General features: G+C 35.5%; 1 protein-coding gene across 1 annotated transcript in view; it reads right to left on the bottom strand.

Moving 5' to 3' along the window:
• Nucleotides 1-5465: 5465 nt before the first annotated feature.
• LOC138700145 (zinc finger protein-like 1 homolog) overlaps nucleotides 5466-16823 on the bottom strand; it is a 119452-nt gene continuing 108094 nt past the window's right edge. Inside the window, exon 6 of the mRNA XM_069826528.1 lies at nucleotides 5466-6125. Coding sequence (XP_069682629.1) covers nucleotides 5921-6125 — 205 coding nt within the window. The 3' untranslated portion in view covers nucleotides 5466-5920. The remainder of the gene's footprint in view (nucleotides 6126-16823) is intronic.

Genomic DNA, 16823 nt, shown 5'->3' on the forward strand with positions numbered 1-16823 from the left:
AAGGATCTATCAGAGAAATATTTCCTTTCATTTAAGACTCAACATACAGAACTTACTGTATCAAGTCCCATGCAATGCGAAATGAATTCATGTTTCGTTGTTTATTAAATCTCGGGTCACTTGTGAGAGGGGAGAACTGTTGAGATAATAAACCTTCATCATTCAAATACAAACACTGGCTTTGTTTATATGACGGATCTTTATGAGGCCTTACGAAATATAATATTTATTCAGCTGGAGGGGCCTCTCTGCTTTAATTGTTACAATCTACTTCCTTTCAGTCTTCAAATCACTGTGGTTGAGTGAAAGAGCAAATTTCATATTAAATAGTAAATCAGTGTGCAGTACATAGTTCAATTAAATTAGTAGACTCTATTGTTAGTGTTATATATTTCACCATGTTTTATTATTGCTTTAGTGCAGTGGACTATTAAGTATTAAGTCAGTAAAGTGCAAACTACATTTTGTTTATAGTGTGTGTTGTAATTTTGCATCAGCATGTCTCTTGAGGCCTAACCAAGTACTGATTTTACTATTCACAAACGTGAAATTATTATTCGAGGACAAAGTAGAAAAATATTTGTAATGTGCAGTATATAACTTCCTTAAAAAACTGTCTTCACCAGAATACCGCGAGGCAACTAGGCCAGGCGATAATGGGGTAGAGTGACCAGTTCCTTTTCTCCTTACAACAATAAAATTATGGAACACATATTTTCAAGAATGTTTAACTTACAGTATACAGACTGATTCATGAGGATTTACAGTCACTTACGGAGCTTATTTTCGAAGACATTCTGAGCAAACAAGTCATATAAACATGTGTCCTTTTTAGTAGGTTATTTTACGATGCTTTATCAACATCTTAGGTTATTTAGCGTCTGAATGAGATGAAGGTAATAATGCCGGTAAAATGAGTCCGGGATCCAGCACCGAAATTTACCCAGCATTTGCTCATATTTGGTTGAGGGAAAACTCCGGAAAAAACCTCAACCAGGCAACTTGCCCCGACCGGAAATCGAACCTGGGCCACCTGGTTTCGAGGGCCAGACGTGTTAACCGTTACTCCACAGGTGGACAACATGTGTCCTAAGCTCAATATTTTTAGAGTTACACTAATTTGAAGTTGTTAGTAAAATACCTTTTTTTCTTTAGTTTTAAGGGTAAAAGAATATTACAGACAGAAAATTATCGATTCAGAAGTATCATTTCTTTAATTGGCTAGTGTTCTGAAATTTACAACTTATGTTGATGTTCCAATAAGCCAATTGTTATAATATATACTTTTATCAATAATATGAGAGGTAATCAATCTTAATGGCTTAACAAGAAAACATAAAAAAACAAGTTACAATATAACTGTTTCAAATATATTTTTTCATAACATTTATATGCCTTTTATTACAAGTGCAAACGTTTTCACTCCCCTGGGGCATCATCAGGCTAGAATAACAATATCAAGTATCAAAATCAAAAGTTAAAATAAATATGTGATGACAATGTGTATGATAAAATTGCATTTTATGGAAAAGATGGAGTATGTTTCATGTTAAACTTGCATTTTATGGAAAAGATGGAGTATGTTTCATGTTAAACTTATCTATATAGTATAAAATACACAAACAGTATATTGTGTGTGAGAATTTACGTTCTGCAGTTGTGAATAACAACTTCGATGAATGAATATTACAACCATTGAAATTAACGGTTGATGTGGGTCAAAGTATTGACAAACTGCCTAAAATGACTATTGATTATCAATTATATTTCCATGATGTAAAAAAGATGGAAAGTACTTCCTAATTGGAATATCTACTTTAAACACTGTATTATATGTGAGAACCTTGTGTTCTACAGTTATGAATAAAATGTCAATAGATAAATATTAAAATTAACAAACTACCTAAAATAGCTATTGGATATCATTTCACATACATGATGTGAAGAAAATGGAATGCACTTTTTGTTATAGAGTGTCTACTTCAAACACTGTATTATGTGTACGAACTTTGTATTTTACAAACATTAATAAACCACTCAATGTATACGATATTAAAACATAATGTTATAGCTTGACGTAAGTTAAAATGAATACAATGAAAGAGTAATATATATATATATATATATATATATATATATATATATAAAATGAATACGGTAACAAATTGGCTATTGGAGGTTATTTTTATACATGACGCGAGTGTATCATATTAATAAATGTATAGCTGAGTAAGTCAAATGTTGTATTCGATAAGAAGATAGGATGATTTTGTGGTATGGCAAGTAATCTCGTAACGTAGTTATTTTGGAGTTTGCACTAATCATTTCATGTGAGCAAACAAAATACATTTTAATATTAGATCATATTAATATACTAATTACCAACATAATGTGCGAGAGGTCCAGGAAGAAAATATACATCTACTCTTTCACAAATTATTGAACCATTTAGAAAACACCTCCCAACATAAAGATGAGCTGTGGTAAATACCAGTAAGTAAATAAGCAAGACATTGTTATTGTTAATACTATATCATCATCATCATCATCATCATCATCATCGGTGTGTGGTCGTATTTTATATGGGGTAAGCACTAAGCAACAAGAAATTAAAACATTACAGTACAAATAAATAAGGCTACAGTAATAAAAGCAAGTTTTTTTTGTAGCACAAAATTGAATGTACCTAATCCTTAATGAATAGTATATAATAATAACAGTGAAACTTCTCTCTATGGAGGCACTTGTATCAGGAAGTGATACAATAAGTTCACAGAGTTTCACTGTTTCCTAATGCTGCATTCAGATGGTTTGATTTGATGAAAACTAATAGTTCATTAACATTTTTCTTTTACGCAAGTCTTCAGAAATATAATTAGTTAATTTGGATTGAAGAGCAGGAAAGCAAACATGTTGGGGTAACTGTCTTTAAGGGAATCAAAACTGATCTCGGGGAACATCCTTTTATTCTGATCTGAATTAATAGGAATAATGAGTTCCAAGCATAGGGCATCGAGATTATCGAAGTGTTGTTGAGCTGTTGCAAAATAAAATTGTATCAACAATTTAACAAAACAGGTATTTATAGGATGTCTTTATATCAAATACTTTATTTAATCTTGTTCTTTTTCTGTCTGGCTCATTTACATTCACTCTTAGTTCTATCACGGCCCATATTTCTTCAAAGTTCTCACATCTTGCTTCAAGTTTTATTTTCTGCTCTTTTGACTTTATTTACACAGTAACCAATATGACGAGACTTTGTTTGCGATATAGAGAACCAAACATCATTAAGAGGAAAAATACTTCCAAATACTGTCAACATAAAATAGATATTAAAGTCATTCAATTAAACTAAAAACTCATGGGCAGAAATCAACACCTCGTGATCCCACTTTTAATCAGGATCAGTCATTTTCTCAAATAATGAGATTAGCTGGTCGCGATATTCTAAATCTGTTCCTACTAATTGTGAATTGAAGTTTCTGCGTGTGACCGACACTTTGGGTAATCTATTCCTGATTTACTCATATAGTGCATTCATAATGTCTCTGTTTCTGCTAACAAGTTCATATGCTTTTGGTCACCCGCATTTTTTTTTTTTTTGGTTATCAGTCATGTGATCTATCGTATATTCACCAACGGTTTTTTTCCAATATTATTGGCTGCAGGTGATTATGAGAAAGACTGTGCTTTTTTATACCTTGCGCACATTGTTCATGAGTCCAAATAATTTTATCGTTTGAAAAAAGAAGTCAGGGCCAGCAGTATAATTTTTGAACTGAAGAACAACCAATCATAGTTGTCATATAAATTAGAATTAAAATGCCTTACGCAAGTTTTATCTATGGAGCAAATATTTAATTGAGAAGTTGGACAATCTTTCTGCAAAATTAATTTTTTTGTTTTCAAATGACCGATAAGAAAAATTACACTGAGGAAGATCACATATTGTAGTCACTTTAGCTGGTGGTCCAGTATCCGTCTCAATTTCGAACAAAAACGTTGCCACTACAAAATCAGTTTATGCATTGCATAACTCAGCCCCCTAATACAGCACTATACTTCACTGTAACACTAGTTCAGTTTATCACCTAAATAAGATAAAAAAAAACTGTTACAAACATTTATGAAACACAACATATAATGTTAACCATAAATATTTTTGTAAAAAAAAAAAACATTCTTCATTTCGGATTGGGTATAGATTCAACCTCACAAACAGAACAAAACTTTCTTTGCGTGTGAAAGAAAAGCAGTTCAAAGCATTGCTTCCTGCTTCCAGCCAACAAAACAGCATGGAAGTTTAGAAGGGGGGAGTGGAGTGAATGAGACTCGGCTGCAGTAGGGATTTTTTGGTGAGACGCGCAATGCTGGATGATGGTGATAGTACGAAGGAATACTGTACTAAGATATGGCATGGACATTGACCCAATGGAGGACATTCGCTGCAAACTGGATAGCAAAAATTACTTCTCTTATATTATATATCAATGTCACTGGATATCCTGTACAAAATAATATGTTCATCTCATTTTTTTCTCATGCACTGCTTATCTTGCTTCTATGCAATATATGCCACTTTATTATTATTATTATTATTATTATTATTATTATTATTATTATTATTATAGTACATGGCATTGTGATTTTACCCTTTGAAGAGATGGCAAAATTAGCCTTTTAGGAACTGTTATTTCGTGATCCTCACTATAGACAGATAACATGTCAAGAGTCCACCACTGTGGAGTAATGGTTAGCACATCTCACCGTGAAACAGGCAGGCCCAGATTCAAATCCTGGTTTGGGGCAAGTTACCTGGTCGAGGTTTTTTTTACGAGATTTTCCCTCAACCAATTGAAGCAGAATTGCTGGGTTACTTTCGACGTTGGACCTTGGATTCATTTCGCCATAATAATTACACTTCCCCTCTTTCAACATCATCTTCTCCGTTTCTTTCCTAGGTTTCGGGCTTGCTCTGATGTAGCATCTGCTGTGGACCGCCACCGAACTTGGACCCCCATGGTCATTCATTGTTGGTGGTAGTACTATGCACCATGGGCTTTTCACTGGGCTCACGGTAACTCATGAAACTGGGGTTGAGGGACTGTGGTGAGGGCTATGTGGAAAGGTTGAGGGATCATGTAGGCTGTAGAGGAGTTTGGAGACAGTGTGCAGGGGGATCTGTAGCACAGGGGACCTTAGAGCATGCACAGTATTTCATTCCGGGTAGTACAACGGATCCACCCGAGCTGCCTGCATGCGAGAACAATCCCAGTCCAAGTCCTCCCCTAAAGGAAGAATAATAGACAGAACATGACAAGAACATCTTTTTCAATATTGAGATGCTGAAAAGATATATTTCTATGAGCATTTAAAAACCAACTTTTTGTAGTAACACAATATTTTCTTGTGAAGTTTCGTATAATGAGGAAGAAAGAAAAGGTCTTAAAAGAAACACTTGATAATTCGAAACAACTTTTATTTTGTCAGCATAAAAATGCAATGCATATTAAATGGGACAGGTTCTTACTCTTTGTGCACTAAATTAAGAATCGTAATAAACACTACATTAGCCACAATCTGTTCCAAGAAATAAAAAAATTACAACTGCAACAGTTTGGACAGAGGGTTGTGATGTATTTATTTACAAAGTTTACAAAATACACCTTTACTGTGAATGAATAAAGTGTGCCATCATAGGTAACTGTACTTTTTAACAAACATTTACTCTTTATAAATAATAATCTGAACTTAGTCATTAGAACTGGCAAAATAATTAATATGTAATAAATTATTACTCTAATACGTTTAACCAGTGCATTTAAATTGTTCTAAATATAATATGCATCAAGGCCTCAAGTCCTTCAATAAATGCTATTTTCACACTGTACATACCAATTCTGATGTTTAAAACCTCCTATTCTTTCTGTTTTGCAATTCGAATGTTAGGATTTTGGAGAGGATCAAAACTCGGATCATCTGCAGTAGCTATACGGCCAAGCCATGAGAATATCACAATGAGCGTCAGAAGGCCAACAACAAGAAGAATAGCTGCCATCCAGTAGCGTCTGTATAAATGACCACCAGTTTTGCGTCCTCGTAGAGGTGGGCCTGAAATTGACCTGCAACAGCATAAAAATAAATTAAATTCACTCACGAAAAAAAAAAAAAAAAAATTATTAAAAGGCGATCTTACTCGTGTTAATTATGTAAGCATGTGTGGCTTACAGCTGTTTCGGTGTTACTTGACATGCCACACGTGCTTACATAATTAACACGAGTAAGATCCCCATTTAATCAATTATTTATATTCAAGTGTTAAAAGTAGTGTACGAAAGATTCAACATGGAAAAAAAAAAGTTTATCTACAACTGAATGTTGGTCATAATACCATGCAATGTCTATCTAGTGTTACTCCTGGAAAAGGGTTCAAATAAACAATGTTAAAATTTGCAATACATTGATATTTCCTTATTGTATTATTTTACTACATCAGTAAGTGTATTAATTCTTGGTCTGAAATAATAATATTCCCATAACATTTTTTTTTAGAAAAGGAAATATGAAAATCTGCAACGTTTTTTTAAATGTACAGTAAACTTACTGCCTGGTTGGCTAATAGAATAGGCTGGCAGAAGTTGGTTTGTTATGGTCCTGAAGAAAAGAGACTTGACTTTATAACTGTGATCTGGGACATGGAGTACGATGTAATATTCAGCTGTTGACAATGATGTACTTCAGATATGAGCTATGGTATTATAACGGAGACTAACAGCAACCAGTTAATGTGATAAAACTTTTATCCAAACGCCGCAATTTTGTGACAGAAAAATTAAAGAATATACCTATTGTTACATACAAATCCCCAAGGTATCATTGTTCTCTACATTTTCGATCTTTCTCGATCTCTTTTTTGTAAAAAAAACGAGCTGAAATTCGTAGTATTGAATAAAATCGATGAATCGATGACAAACCTGAAACCAAATCATTGTTGACCTTTGTCAAAGCTTATGTATGATATACAGAAAAAAATTAGTCCTTTTCTACATGCACATCGATGTGAGAGATGCAGGCTCTGATTTCTTTGAAATACAAAGTTTAATAAAAAAGACACTGATCAGGGACTGTATTTTAAAAACAAAACTTGAAAAACAGAAATAGACACTGTAATAACAGTGCCTTTATTCTATGTTATAACTCTGAAGCGACAATTCCTTCTGAAAATAAAACTACACACATATAAGCATCTTCATTCTAAGCTATAACTTTGAATGAAAAAATGTATTACAAGAAATGCCATTTTTAACACTTGAATGAATGAATGTTAGCCATGATGTCCTATGTTGGGCACAGGCCTCCTATGATGGGGTTAGAACCCCCTCGATGGGATGGATCAGTGTACTCACTTGGTGAGCCAATCCAGGCAACTTGTCGTGTATACTACTTTTGTGACATGGCTAATAACCCTGTTAGACTTTAACTAGTCTCAGCACTCTATTCTTTGTTCATTTTTTTTTGCACTACCCACATTATACTAACATCAGCACTTTGACAAACATTGATTGTTATTTACACTATGTAACTGACACTTTCTCAACACTGACTTTACTATTTACAAAACTTATCTCACACTTTCACTAATACTGACTTTACTATTTACAATATCTTAACACTGATTACGTTATCTATTTACAATAACCTTCCCTAGTTCTTTCCACAAAACTCTATTCTTTGCTGTCCTCGACCATTGTTTCCCCGCCTCTTTGGTAAACATGTCAGACCATCTGAGACGTGGTCTTCCCTGTCCTCTCTTTCCGACGTAGGGGTCCCACATCGTGACTGCATGGGTCCATCTTGCCTGTGTAGTCTCACCACATGTCCCCCACAGGTCCACTTCATTGCCGTGGCTCGTTCTGCTCCGTCAGTAGTGTTCGTCAGTCTTTGTAGTTTTTCGTTTGTCATTGTCTCATAGTGTGATGCCCAATATTTTTCTTTGCATCTTCCTCTGGCATGTTTGTATATTTGAGCGTGTCTCTCAGACAATGTCCAAGTTTCGCAGCCATATATAAAAACTGGGATTATACATGTCTCTAGTGCCTCGAACTTGAGATTGCGGTTGATTGTCTTGTCCGTCCATATGAACTTCAGGCTCCAGAATGCCTTCCATGCCGATGAAATTCTTCTATTGATCTCTTGGTGGTTTCTTTGTGTGAAGGTAACTACTTGACCCAAATACACATATTCAGAGACATACTGCAATTCTGTGTCGCCTACTCTGATTGGAATCACCTGTGTGTTCGTCATCACTTTTGTTTTCGTGTTGTTCATGGTCAGTCCAATATATGTACTTACTTACTGGCTTTTAAGGAACCCGGAGGTTCATTGCCGCCCTCACATAAGCCCGCCATTGATCCCTATCCTGAGCAAGATTAATCCAGTCTCTATCATCATATCCCACCTCCCTCAAATCCATTTTAATATTATCTTCCCATCTATGTCTCGGCCTCCCCAAAGGTCTTTTCCCCTCTGGCCTCCCAACTAACACTCTATATGCATTTCTGGATTCGCACATATGTGCTACATGTCCTGCCCATCTCAAACGTCTGGATTTAATGTTCCTAATTATGCCAGGTGAAGGATACAATGCGTGCAGCTCTGCGTTGTGTAACTTTCTCCATTCTCCTGTAACTTCATCCCTTTTAGCCCCAAATATTTTCCTAAGAACCTTATTCTCAAAAACCCTCAATCTCTGTTCCTCTCTCAAAGTGAGAGTCCAAGTTTCACAGCCATACAGAACAACCGGTAATATAACTGTTTTATAAATTCTAACTTCCAGATTTTTTGACAGCAGACTAGATGACAAAAGCTTCTCAACCGAATAATAACAGGCATTTCCCATATTTATTCTGCGTTTAATTTCCTCCCGAGTGTCATTTATATTTGTTACTGTTGCTCCAAGATATCTGAATTTTTCCACCTCTTCGAAGGATAAATCTCCAATTTTTATAGTTCCATTTCGTACAATATTCTGATCACGAGACATAATCATATACTTAGTCTTTTCGGGATTTACTTCCAACCCTATCTCTTTACTTGCTTCAAGTAGAATTTTCGCGTTTTCCCTAATCGTTTGAGGGTTTCCTCCTAACATATTCACGTCATCCGCATAGACAATAAGCTGGTGTAACCCGTTCAATTCTAAACCCTCTGTGTTATCCTGAACTTTCCTAATGGCATATTCTAGAGCAAAGTTAAAAAGTAAAGGTGATAGAGCATCTCCCTGCTTTAGCCCGCAGTGAATTGAAAAAGTATAAGATAGAAACTGGCCTATACGGACTCTGCTGTAAGTTTCACTAAGACACATTTTAATTAATCGAACTAGTTTCTTGGGAATACGAAATTCAATAAGAATATTATATAAAACTTCTCTCTTAACCTAGTCGTACGCCTTTTTGAAATCTATGAATAACTGATGTACTGTACCCTTATACTCCCATTTTTTTTCCAGTATCTGTCGAATACAAAAAATCTGATCAATAGTCGATCTATTACGCCTGAAACCACACTGATGATTCCCAATAATTTCATCTACATATGGAGGTAATCTTCTCAAAAGGATATTCAACAAAATTTTGTACGGCGTCAACAAAAGTGATATTCTCGAAAGTTACTGCAGTTAGTCTTGTCCTCCTTCTTAAAAATAGGTACGATTATGGACCCCTTCCATTGTTCTGGTACAATTTCCTTTTCCCAAATTGCAAGTACAAGTTTATAGATTTCGCTAGATAATGCCCTTCCACCCTCTTGTATTAATTCTGCTGGAATTTGATCAATACCTGGAGACTTGTACTTTTTCAAATTTTCTATCGTAATTTCGACTTCAGAAAGTGTGGGTTCCAGTATAAATGGCTCAGCAGTTTGTATTTGAATTTCATCCCGATCATTTCTACTTGGCCTATGTATATTTAGTAGTTGCCCAAAATAGTTTTTCCATCTGTTAAGGATTGAACGAGAGTCTGCAAGCAAGTCACCATTCTCATCCTTGATCACGTTTACCCTTGCCTGATATCCATTTTTAAATTCCTTTATACCCTTATATAAATCTCGAATGTTTTTATTCTTACTATTTTTTTCTACCTCATTCAGTTTTTCCTTCAATAAGCCAATATACGTACTTCTGATATTTAGTTCCTCAATCATGTTTTGCAGTTCTGTTGCTGAGTCAGTGAATAAGGCGATGTCATCTGCGAACCTCAGATTAAATAGTCTTCTGCCATTGATATTTACACCATGTTTCTCCCATTCCAAGTTTCGAAATATCTCCTCAAGTGTTGATGTAAAGAGTTTCGGAGATATGGGATCGCCCTGCTTTACGCCTCTTTGTAGGATAAAGGGTTTGCCTTTTCTCTCTGTTTTTATTTGTGCGTAACTTTGGTTGTAGATCTGACATAGGATCTTGATGTATTTGTTTTCAATCCCTTGTTTAGTCAAAGCTTGAAAGACATTTGTATGTTCAACCGAGTCAAAAGCTGTGTTGTAATCAATGAATGCTATGTACAGTCTCAGGTTGAACTCGGTTGCCTTCTCAAGTATCTGATTCACAGTCTGGAGATGATCCGCCGTACTGTATCCTGTGCAGAAACCTGCTTGTTCGGGTGGTGATTCTCGTCTAAGATCTTCGTTAGTCACTTAGTATCTTGGAGAACAGTTTGTATAGATTAGATAGTAGACTGATAGGTCTGTAGTTATTTAGGTCGTCTTTCGTTCCCTTTTTGTGCAGCAGTATTATTGTGGTCTTTTTCCAATGTCTCGGGATTTCTTCTGTTTCCAGAATTCTATTGAATGTAGTTAAAATTGGATTAACTATTGCATCTAAGCTCCATTTAATGTATTCATTTCGTATCCCGCCTTCTCCTGATGTTTTCTCGTTCTTCAATTCTTTTATGGCACAGCGTATTTCACTTGCTAGAATGGGAAGAACTGGCTCATTATTTGTTTTCGTGCAGATACCTCGGTTGCAGGTTGGTGGTAGGTTTCATGTTGTACTTGAGTATAGACTCTTGTAAAATTCCGTAGCTACTGCTGTAATGTCACCTCTCGGGGATATATGTTGTCCTGAATTCCCTCTAACCCCTAGTATCCACTGCTTCTCCTGGTATAATTGTTTCTTAGCTTTCCTGGTAGACTTGAAGTTTTCAATTGCGTTGCGTGTTATGTTGCATCTGAGTTCTCGAAGGTCTTTCCAGATTTCTCTCTTTGTCTTTTTGTCTAGTTCTTTGTATTCTATTTTGTTTCTTTCTGAGTCGTCCCTGCAGTGACTTAACATTGCTCTCTGTTCGATTAGCGCGATTGTTTCCTGGTTAAGTTTGTTTCTTGTTTCTATTTTTTTCTTTGACGCTTCTGCCTCAGCTTCCGAAAGGCATTGTTCCAATGTGTCGTACAGTGCTTGTACACCTTGTTTGGGGCCAAATTGTGATTGTTCTAGGTTTTATTGTAGGTAGGACACGAAAGCATCTTTCTCTACTTCTTTTTTGTTTGGTTGCAAGTGGTAACACTTATAATTACTTAATTTAATAAATATGATTAAATTAATTAGATTTCTTAAATGACTCTAATAGAAAAGCTTAATACCGTAAATTAAAAACTATAGAAATACATATTTCAATGGCATGCCATGTTTCTTTACCAATTTTGATATATAAACCTATGTAACAAGGACAGTGGGCCTATGAAACAAAACACTTGTGTATATGATTGGATGCTCGAGACTGTATGAATGTTGGTCACCAGGGGAAACATAGCAGAATGTGATTCAACAAAAATGATGATTAAGGCAACTTTGATGGTGATGAAGTTTAATGACACCGGTATTTAAAATAGTAAATGGCGATTAACAGAAATGGCAAAAATTAAAAGTGACGATGACTGAAGCTCTACTGTATTACTATGTCATAAATAATAATTTCTAAACAAATGCTTTGGCAAATACAATTAATTAATATTACCCAATGTTCACTAATAATTTTTCTATTTGAAAAAAACTACAGGACATCTGTGTGGGGATAAAATCTGCCAACATCAAGTTTTTAGATGCTATGATTATGAGCAGTTTGTTACTGGTGGAAAGCAAGTGTTGTCTGCTAGCTTATTCCCCTTCCATGTAATTTCCACAAACCGTTGATTCTAAAATAATTTTACACAAACAATATTATCCAGGATCTTTGGTTGGTCAAGACATTGGTGAATCCAATTTCTTTCCTAAAGATGATCCATTCCTTTAGTTTGTTTATAAGGGAATTTTTCAATGAACATTCATTTGAATGCTTCCTACTTACTTACTGGCTTTTAAGGAACCCGGAGGTTCATTGCCGCCCTCACATAAGCCCGCCATTGGTCCCTATCCTGAACAAGATTAATCCAGTCTCTATCATCATATCCCACATCCCTCAAATCCATTTTAATATCATCTTCCCATCTATGTCTCGGCCTCCCCAAAGGTCTTTTTCCCTCCAGTCTCCCAACTAACACTCTATATGCATTTCTGGATTCGCCCATACGTGCTACATGCCCTGCCCATCTCAAACGTTTGGATTTAATGTTCCTAATTATGTCAGGTGAAGAATACAATTTGTGCAGTTCTGTGTTGTGTAACTTTCTCCATTCTCCTGTAACTTCATCCCTCTTAGCCTCAAATATTTTCCTAAGCATCTTATTCTCAAAACACCCTTAACCTATGTTCCTCTCTCAAAATGAGAGTCCAAGTTTCACAACCATAAAGAACAACTGGTAATATAACTCCAAGTACCAACTCTCAAAATCTTATTCCTTTGCTGTGGTCGTGTCAGAGAATCAGTCCCATTCCGAGGCTTATTATTTTAAAGGTTTTGTAATAAGTTGTTTTTTTACAGTGATTGGTTGTTAGCCCTTCGCCCAACCCCCAAGTTGGAGGACCACCTCTCATCGGCTGTCCTTGACTGCTTATTCAATATATTCACAGCTACCCTCCATATCTGGAGGCCGTCTCCTCGATCCACAACCTGAGGACGCGCCATGCCGTGGTGATAGGGACCCACAATAATGGATTACTACCAAGTATTACTACTTACTACCAAGTATATACGGGCTTGTCCATCATCAGTGGTGGGGCATTTTTCGTAATGTTGGACAACATAATTATTCAAATGAAGCTTTGTTTCTTATTATTAATTATACTGTAGTAATCATTATGCTGCATTCTACATAATATTCATATTCTGCACAATTAGTGTAATATATAATGCATTAAATATGAGTTTGTGTCAGTGGCGACTCCTGGGGGTTTGCAGATCATGCGCCAATGCCCAAATAAAATTAGGAAATTATGGTATTATTCTTTTAATCTGTATAAAGTACATTATACCAGTGTTTTTCTTTAATAATGATTATTAACGCTTCAACTGAACTGCTACTGCTATCTATTGCCTAGCGGCCTAGCCTAGCAGTATGAAAGGCGCTAAACTTTGCCATGGCATTGCAACGAGTCACTTGCTGGACCCTGGCTGTAAGAGACTAATTGTGCATTCACCCTCTCACTCTTCCCCTCCTCTTGTAGCTCGTCAGGACGTTGAAACTACTTCCAACGACAGTACCAGCATGAGCAGCTATCGCTGATGTTGCATATGCTGCATTATACATCGTTTTAAGATGGCAAGTGAAAGTGTTGTACAAAAACTATTACATAGTCCTTTTTCATCACTTTCTTACACGCAAAAAAAAAAAAAAAAAAAAACAAGTTATTAACAGCAGCAGACCATGTCCTAATTTAATAATATCAAGGGTAAATGTGGTCTACTGGAACTGGAAGGGGGTTTGAGAGACATTTTCGTAAAGAGCTAAATGAGATTTCAAACTGGCTTTGCGGCTGAGATGTAGTGAACAGATTTTATTGTTGGACATGTTTGTTATTCTCAACAAAGAATGCTGTTTGGAATGAGCAAGGGTATGGTGATTTAAATCATCTAGTTTTTTAACATTCAACAGATTTATTGCATCCCCTACTAAAATTGACATTCTTCTGGATTCTCAACAAAAGGTTGAAATAGAACTACACAATGAAAAAGTAACAAAGAACAGGGAAGTATTAAGGAGATTTATTAATGCTGTTTGCTATTTAGCGAAACAGGAACAGTCATTTTGAGGCCACGAGAAAAATTCAGAATCTATGAACAAAGGAAATTACATGGAATTTCTTCTTGCAAATTCCGAGTTCGATTCACCATTGAAAGAACATTTACTAATGTCTACAGTGGTACTTCGGCAAGCATTCAAAATAATTTAATTGATTCAGTAGCCAATGTTCTGAGAGATGAAATCTATAACGAAATTCAGAATATAGATTTTGTGGCTATTATACTTGATGAAACATCAGATGTAAGCAATAAATCATGGTTATTAACCTAATTTCGTTATTTTTCAGTTTCACAGAAAAAAGTAGTAGAACGGTTTCTTAGGTTTTGTGACAGAACTGCAGCAGCTCTTTTGAAACATGTCAATGAAATAATGGAACAATATAACGGTGAGGATAAACTAGTCGCTCAAACATATGACGGCAATGGACTTCAAAGCAAAGCTCTTTTTACGTGCTGCTATGCTCATGTTATGAACCTGGTACTTCAACAATCATTAGAATGTAAAAAGGACCTAGAAGTATTTTTTTTTTTCGGTCTTAAATCACTGCCTACAATTTTTTCTCATTTTTCTAAGAGGTTATATGAGCTTTCAGTATCATGTCCCAAAAACTACCATCATTGTCTAATACCTGATGGAATTTTACATCTGGACCTCAGTCAGTGAAAACAGAGAAGCATTGATAATGTTCTTTCAACATGTTAAGGAAAGTGGAAACTTCGATCATATAACTGCAATGACCCCAAATGGATTTTCTAGCTTCCTCAAGGATTTCCAGAACATCTTTTTAATGAAGGTTCTATCTAACCTACTTTCTTTCTCAGATATTTTGTTCAGTATACTCCAGTCTAAAAATGTTGATATTTTGTATACCAATACTAAAATTACATAATTTCAACAGAAGCTGCAAAAAGGAAAGAGAGAATTTCGAAGCAGTGTGGTCTTCTATTCATGATATTACGGAAGATGAAGAGATTATTAAAGTAAAAAGGGGTAGATTGAACACTGAGTAACAGGGAGATTATTTTAACCCATTAATGCCCAGCATATGATTAAAAATACGGGGTGAAAAATATTTTTTCATTAATTTCCCTTTGGCTTCAAGTTAACAATTTTTTTCATGTAGGGAGTACATGGATGTGGTTTAAGATTCAGGCATTGTTGAATGCTCTGTGATCGTTTCTCTTGTTGGTATGAGGTTTCTGGTTTGGATCTTAAAGAAAAGAAAACATTGATTGGAATAAAGGTACTTATTTTCAATATAAATTATATCATGAATTATGAAACTAGTTCTAATATTACTTGTTAGGTATTCGTGAATAATTCAGGCCATTTGGTGTACATGTATCTTTGTATAGAAGCATAGCAATTTCAGTTTCTAAATATGGTATGATATATCATACGCTGAGCAGTAACGATATCATTTTCTGTATATTCTGTTAGATGAATTCTCCTTGGAGCATATGTGAAATGGACGGCAAAAAACTTACAAACTATAAGCCTAGAGCAGAGGTGTTCAAAAGTGGAGTTTTAACTCCAACCCTTGCAAAGAGGTGAAAGGAGTATACTACGGAATACTGACATATTATCTCTTCCGCGCAGGGTGAGTGAGTAGGCTACTCGAGACAGTGGTGGCATTTAGCTTACTGTTGTTTATTACACATTTCGAGGAACTGTGAAATATGCCGTAATGAAAGATTATCCATATATCATAGGATCTATGGAAGACATATATCAATACCTTGGCATTTTGCTTTTGTCTGGATATCTCTAATTGCCTTTGCGAAGAATGTACTGGGAGATTCGTCCTGATAGCCATAACATTCTAGTTGCAAACTGTATCACCAAAAACAAATTTGAAACAGTTCATCATTTCATTCATTTCAATCACAATAACACAGTTGACAAGAATGATAAAATATACAAACTTAGGCCACTCTTCAATCGTCTAAATGAAATGTTCCGGAACATGGTTGACATTGATCCGAATTCATATTCAGTTGACGAAGCAATGAAACCATATTTTTGTCATCACAGCATCAAGCAATTCATACGATGAAAAACAATCAGATTTGGGTATAAGCCTTCGTGCTTGACGACGCCTGCAGGGTACCTTATAAAGTTCGAACCATATACAGGGAGAGTCGAACGAGCACCAGGGATGACTCTAGGAAATGCTATTACATATATACTTTGTGTTGGATTGCTACCTAATGACAGTAAACTGTTTATAGATAATTATTTCACTTCCTTTGGGTTATTGTAAAAATTTTCAGCAGTAAATATCACGTGCTTTGGAATTATAACAGCTGATGGAATTGAAAAGGCACCTCCAAAGGATCTGAAAAAAAAAAATCCGTTAGAGGTACTTGCCATGCCATCAAAGACACATCAAGTAATTTGACGATGGAATGACAATGCTCAGGTCACTATAGCAACAAATGTAGCAACACTAGATGTAGTTTCTTTAGGCTTATGCTCACGGTGGAGAACTAAGGATAAGAGGAAAACCATTGTTCAACAACCGAACGTTATAAAAATGTATAATGCGTGTATGGGTAGTGTGGACATGTTTGGCAAATTGACTTTGACTATGGTCCAAGAATTGGTACTGGCCCCTTATCAGATTTTATACCAACGGATCAGTAGTCAAC

The sequence above is a fragment of the Periplaneta americana genome, chromosome 5 (assembly GCF_040183065.1).
Source record: "Periplaneta americana isolate PAMFEO1 chromosome 5, P.americana_PAMFEO1_priV1, whole genome shotgun sequence".
NCBI lineage: Eukaryota > Metazoa > Arthropoda > Insecta > Blattodea > Blattidae > Periplaneta > Periplaneta americana.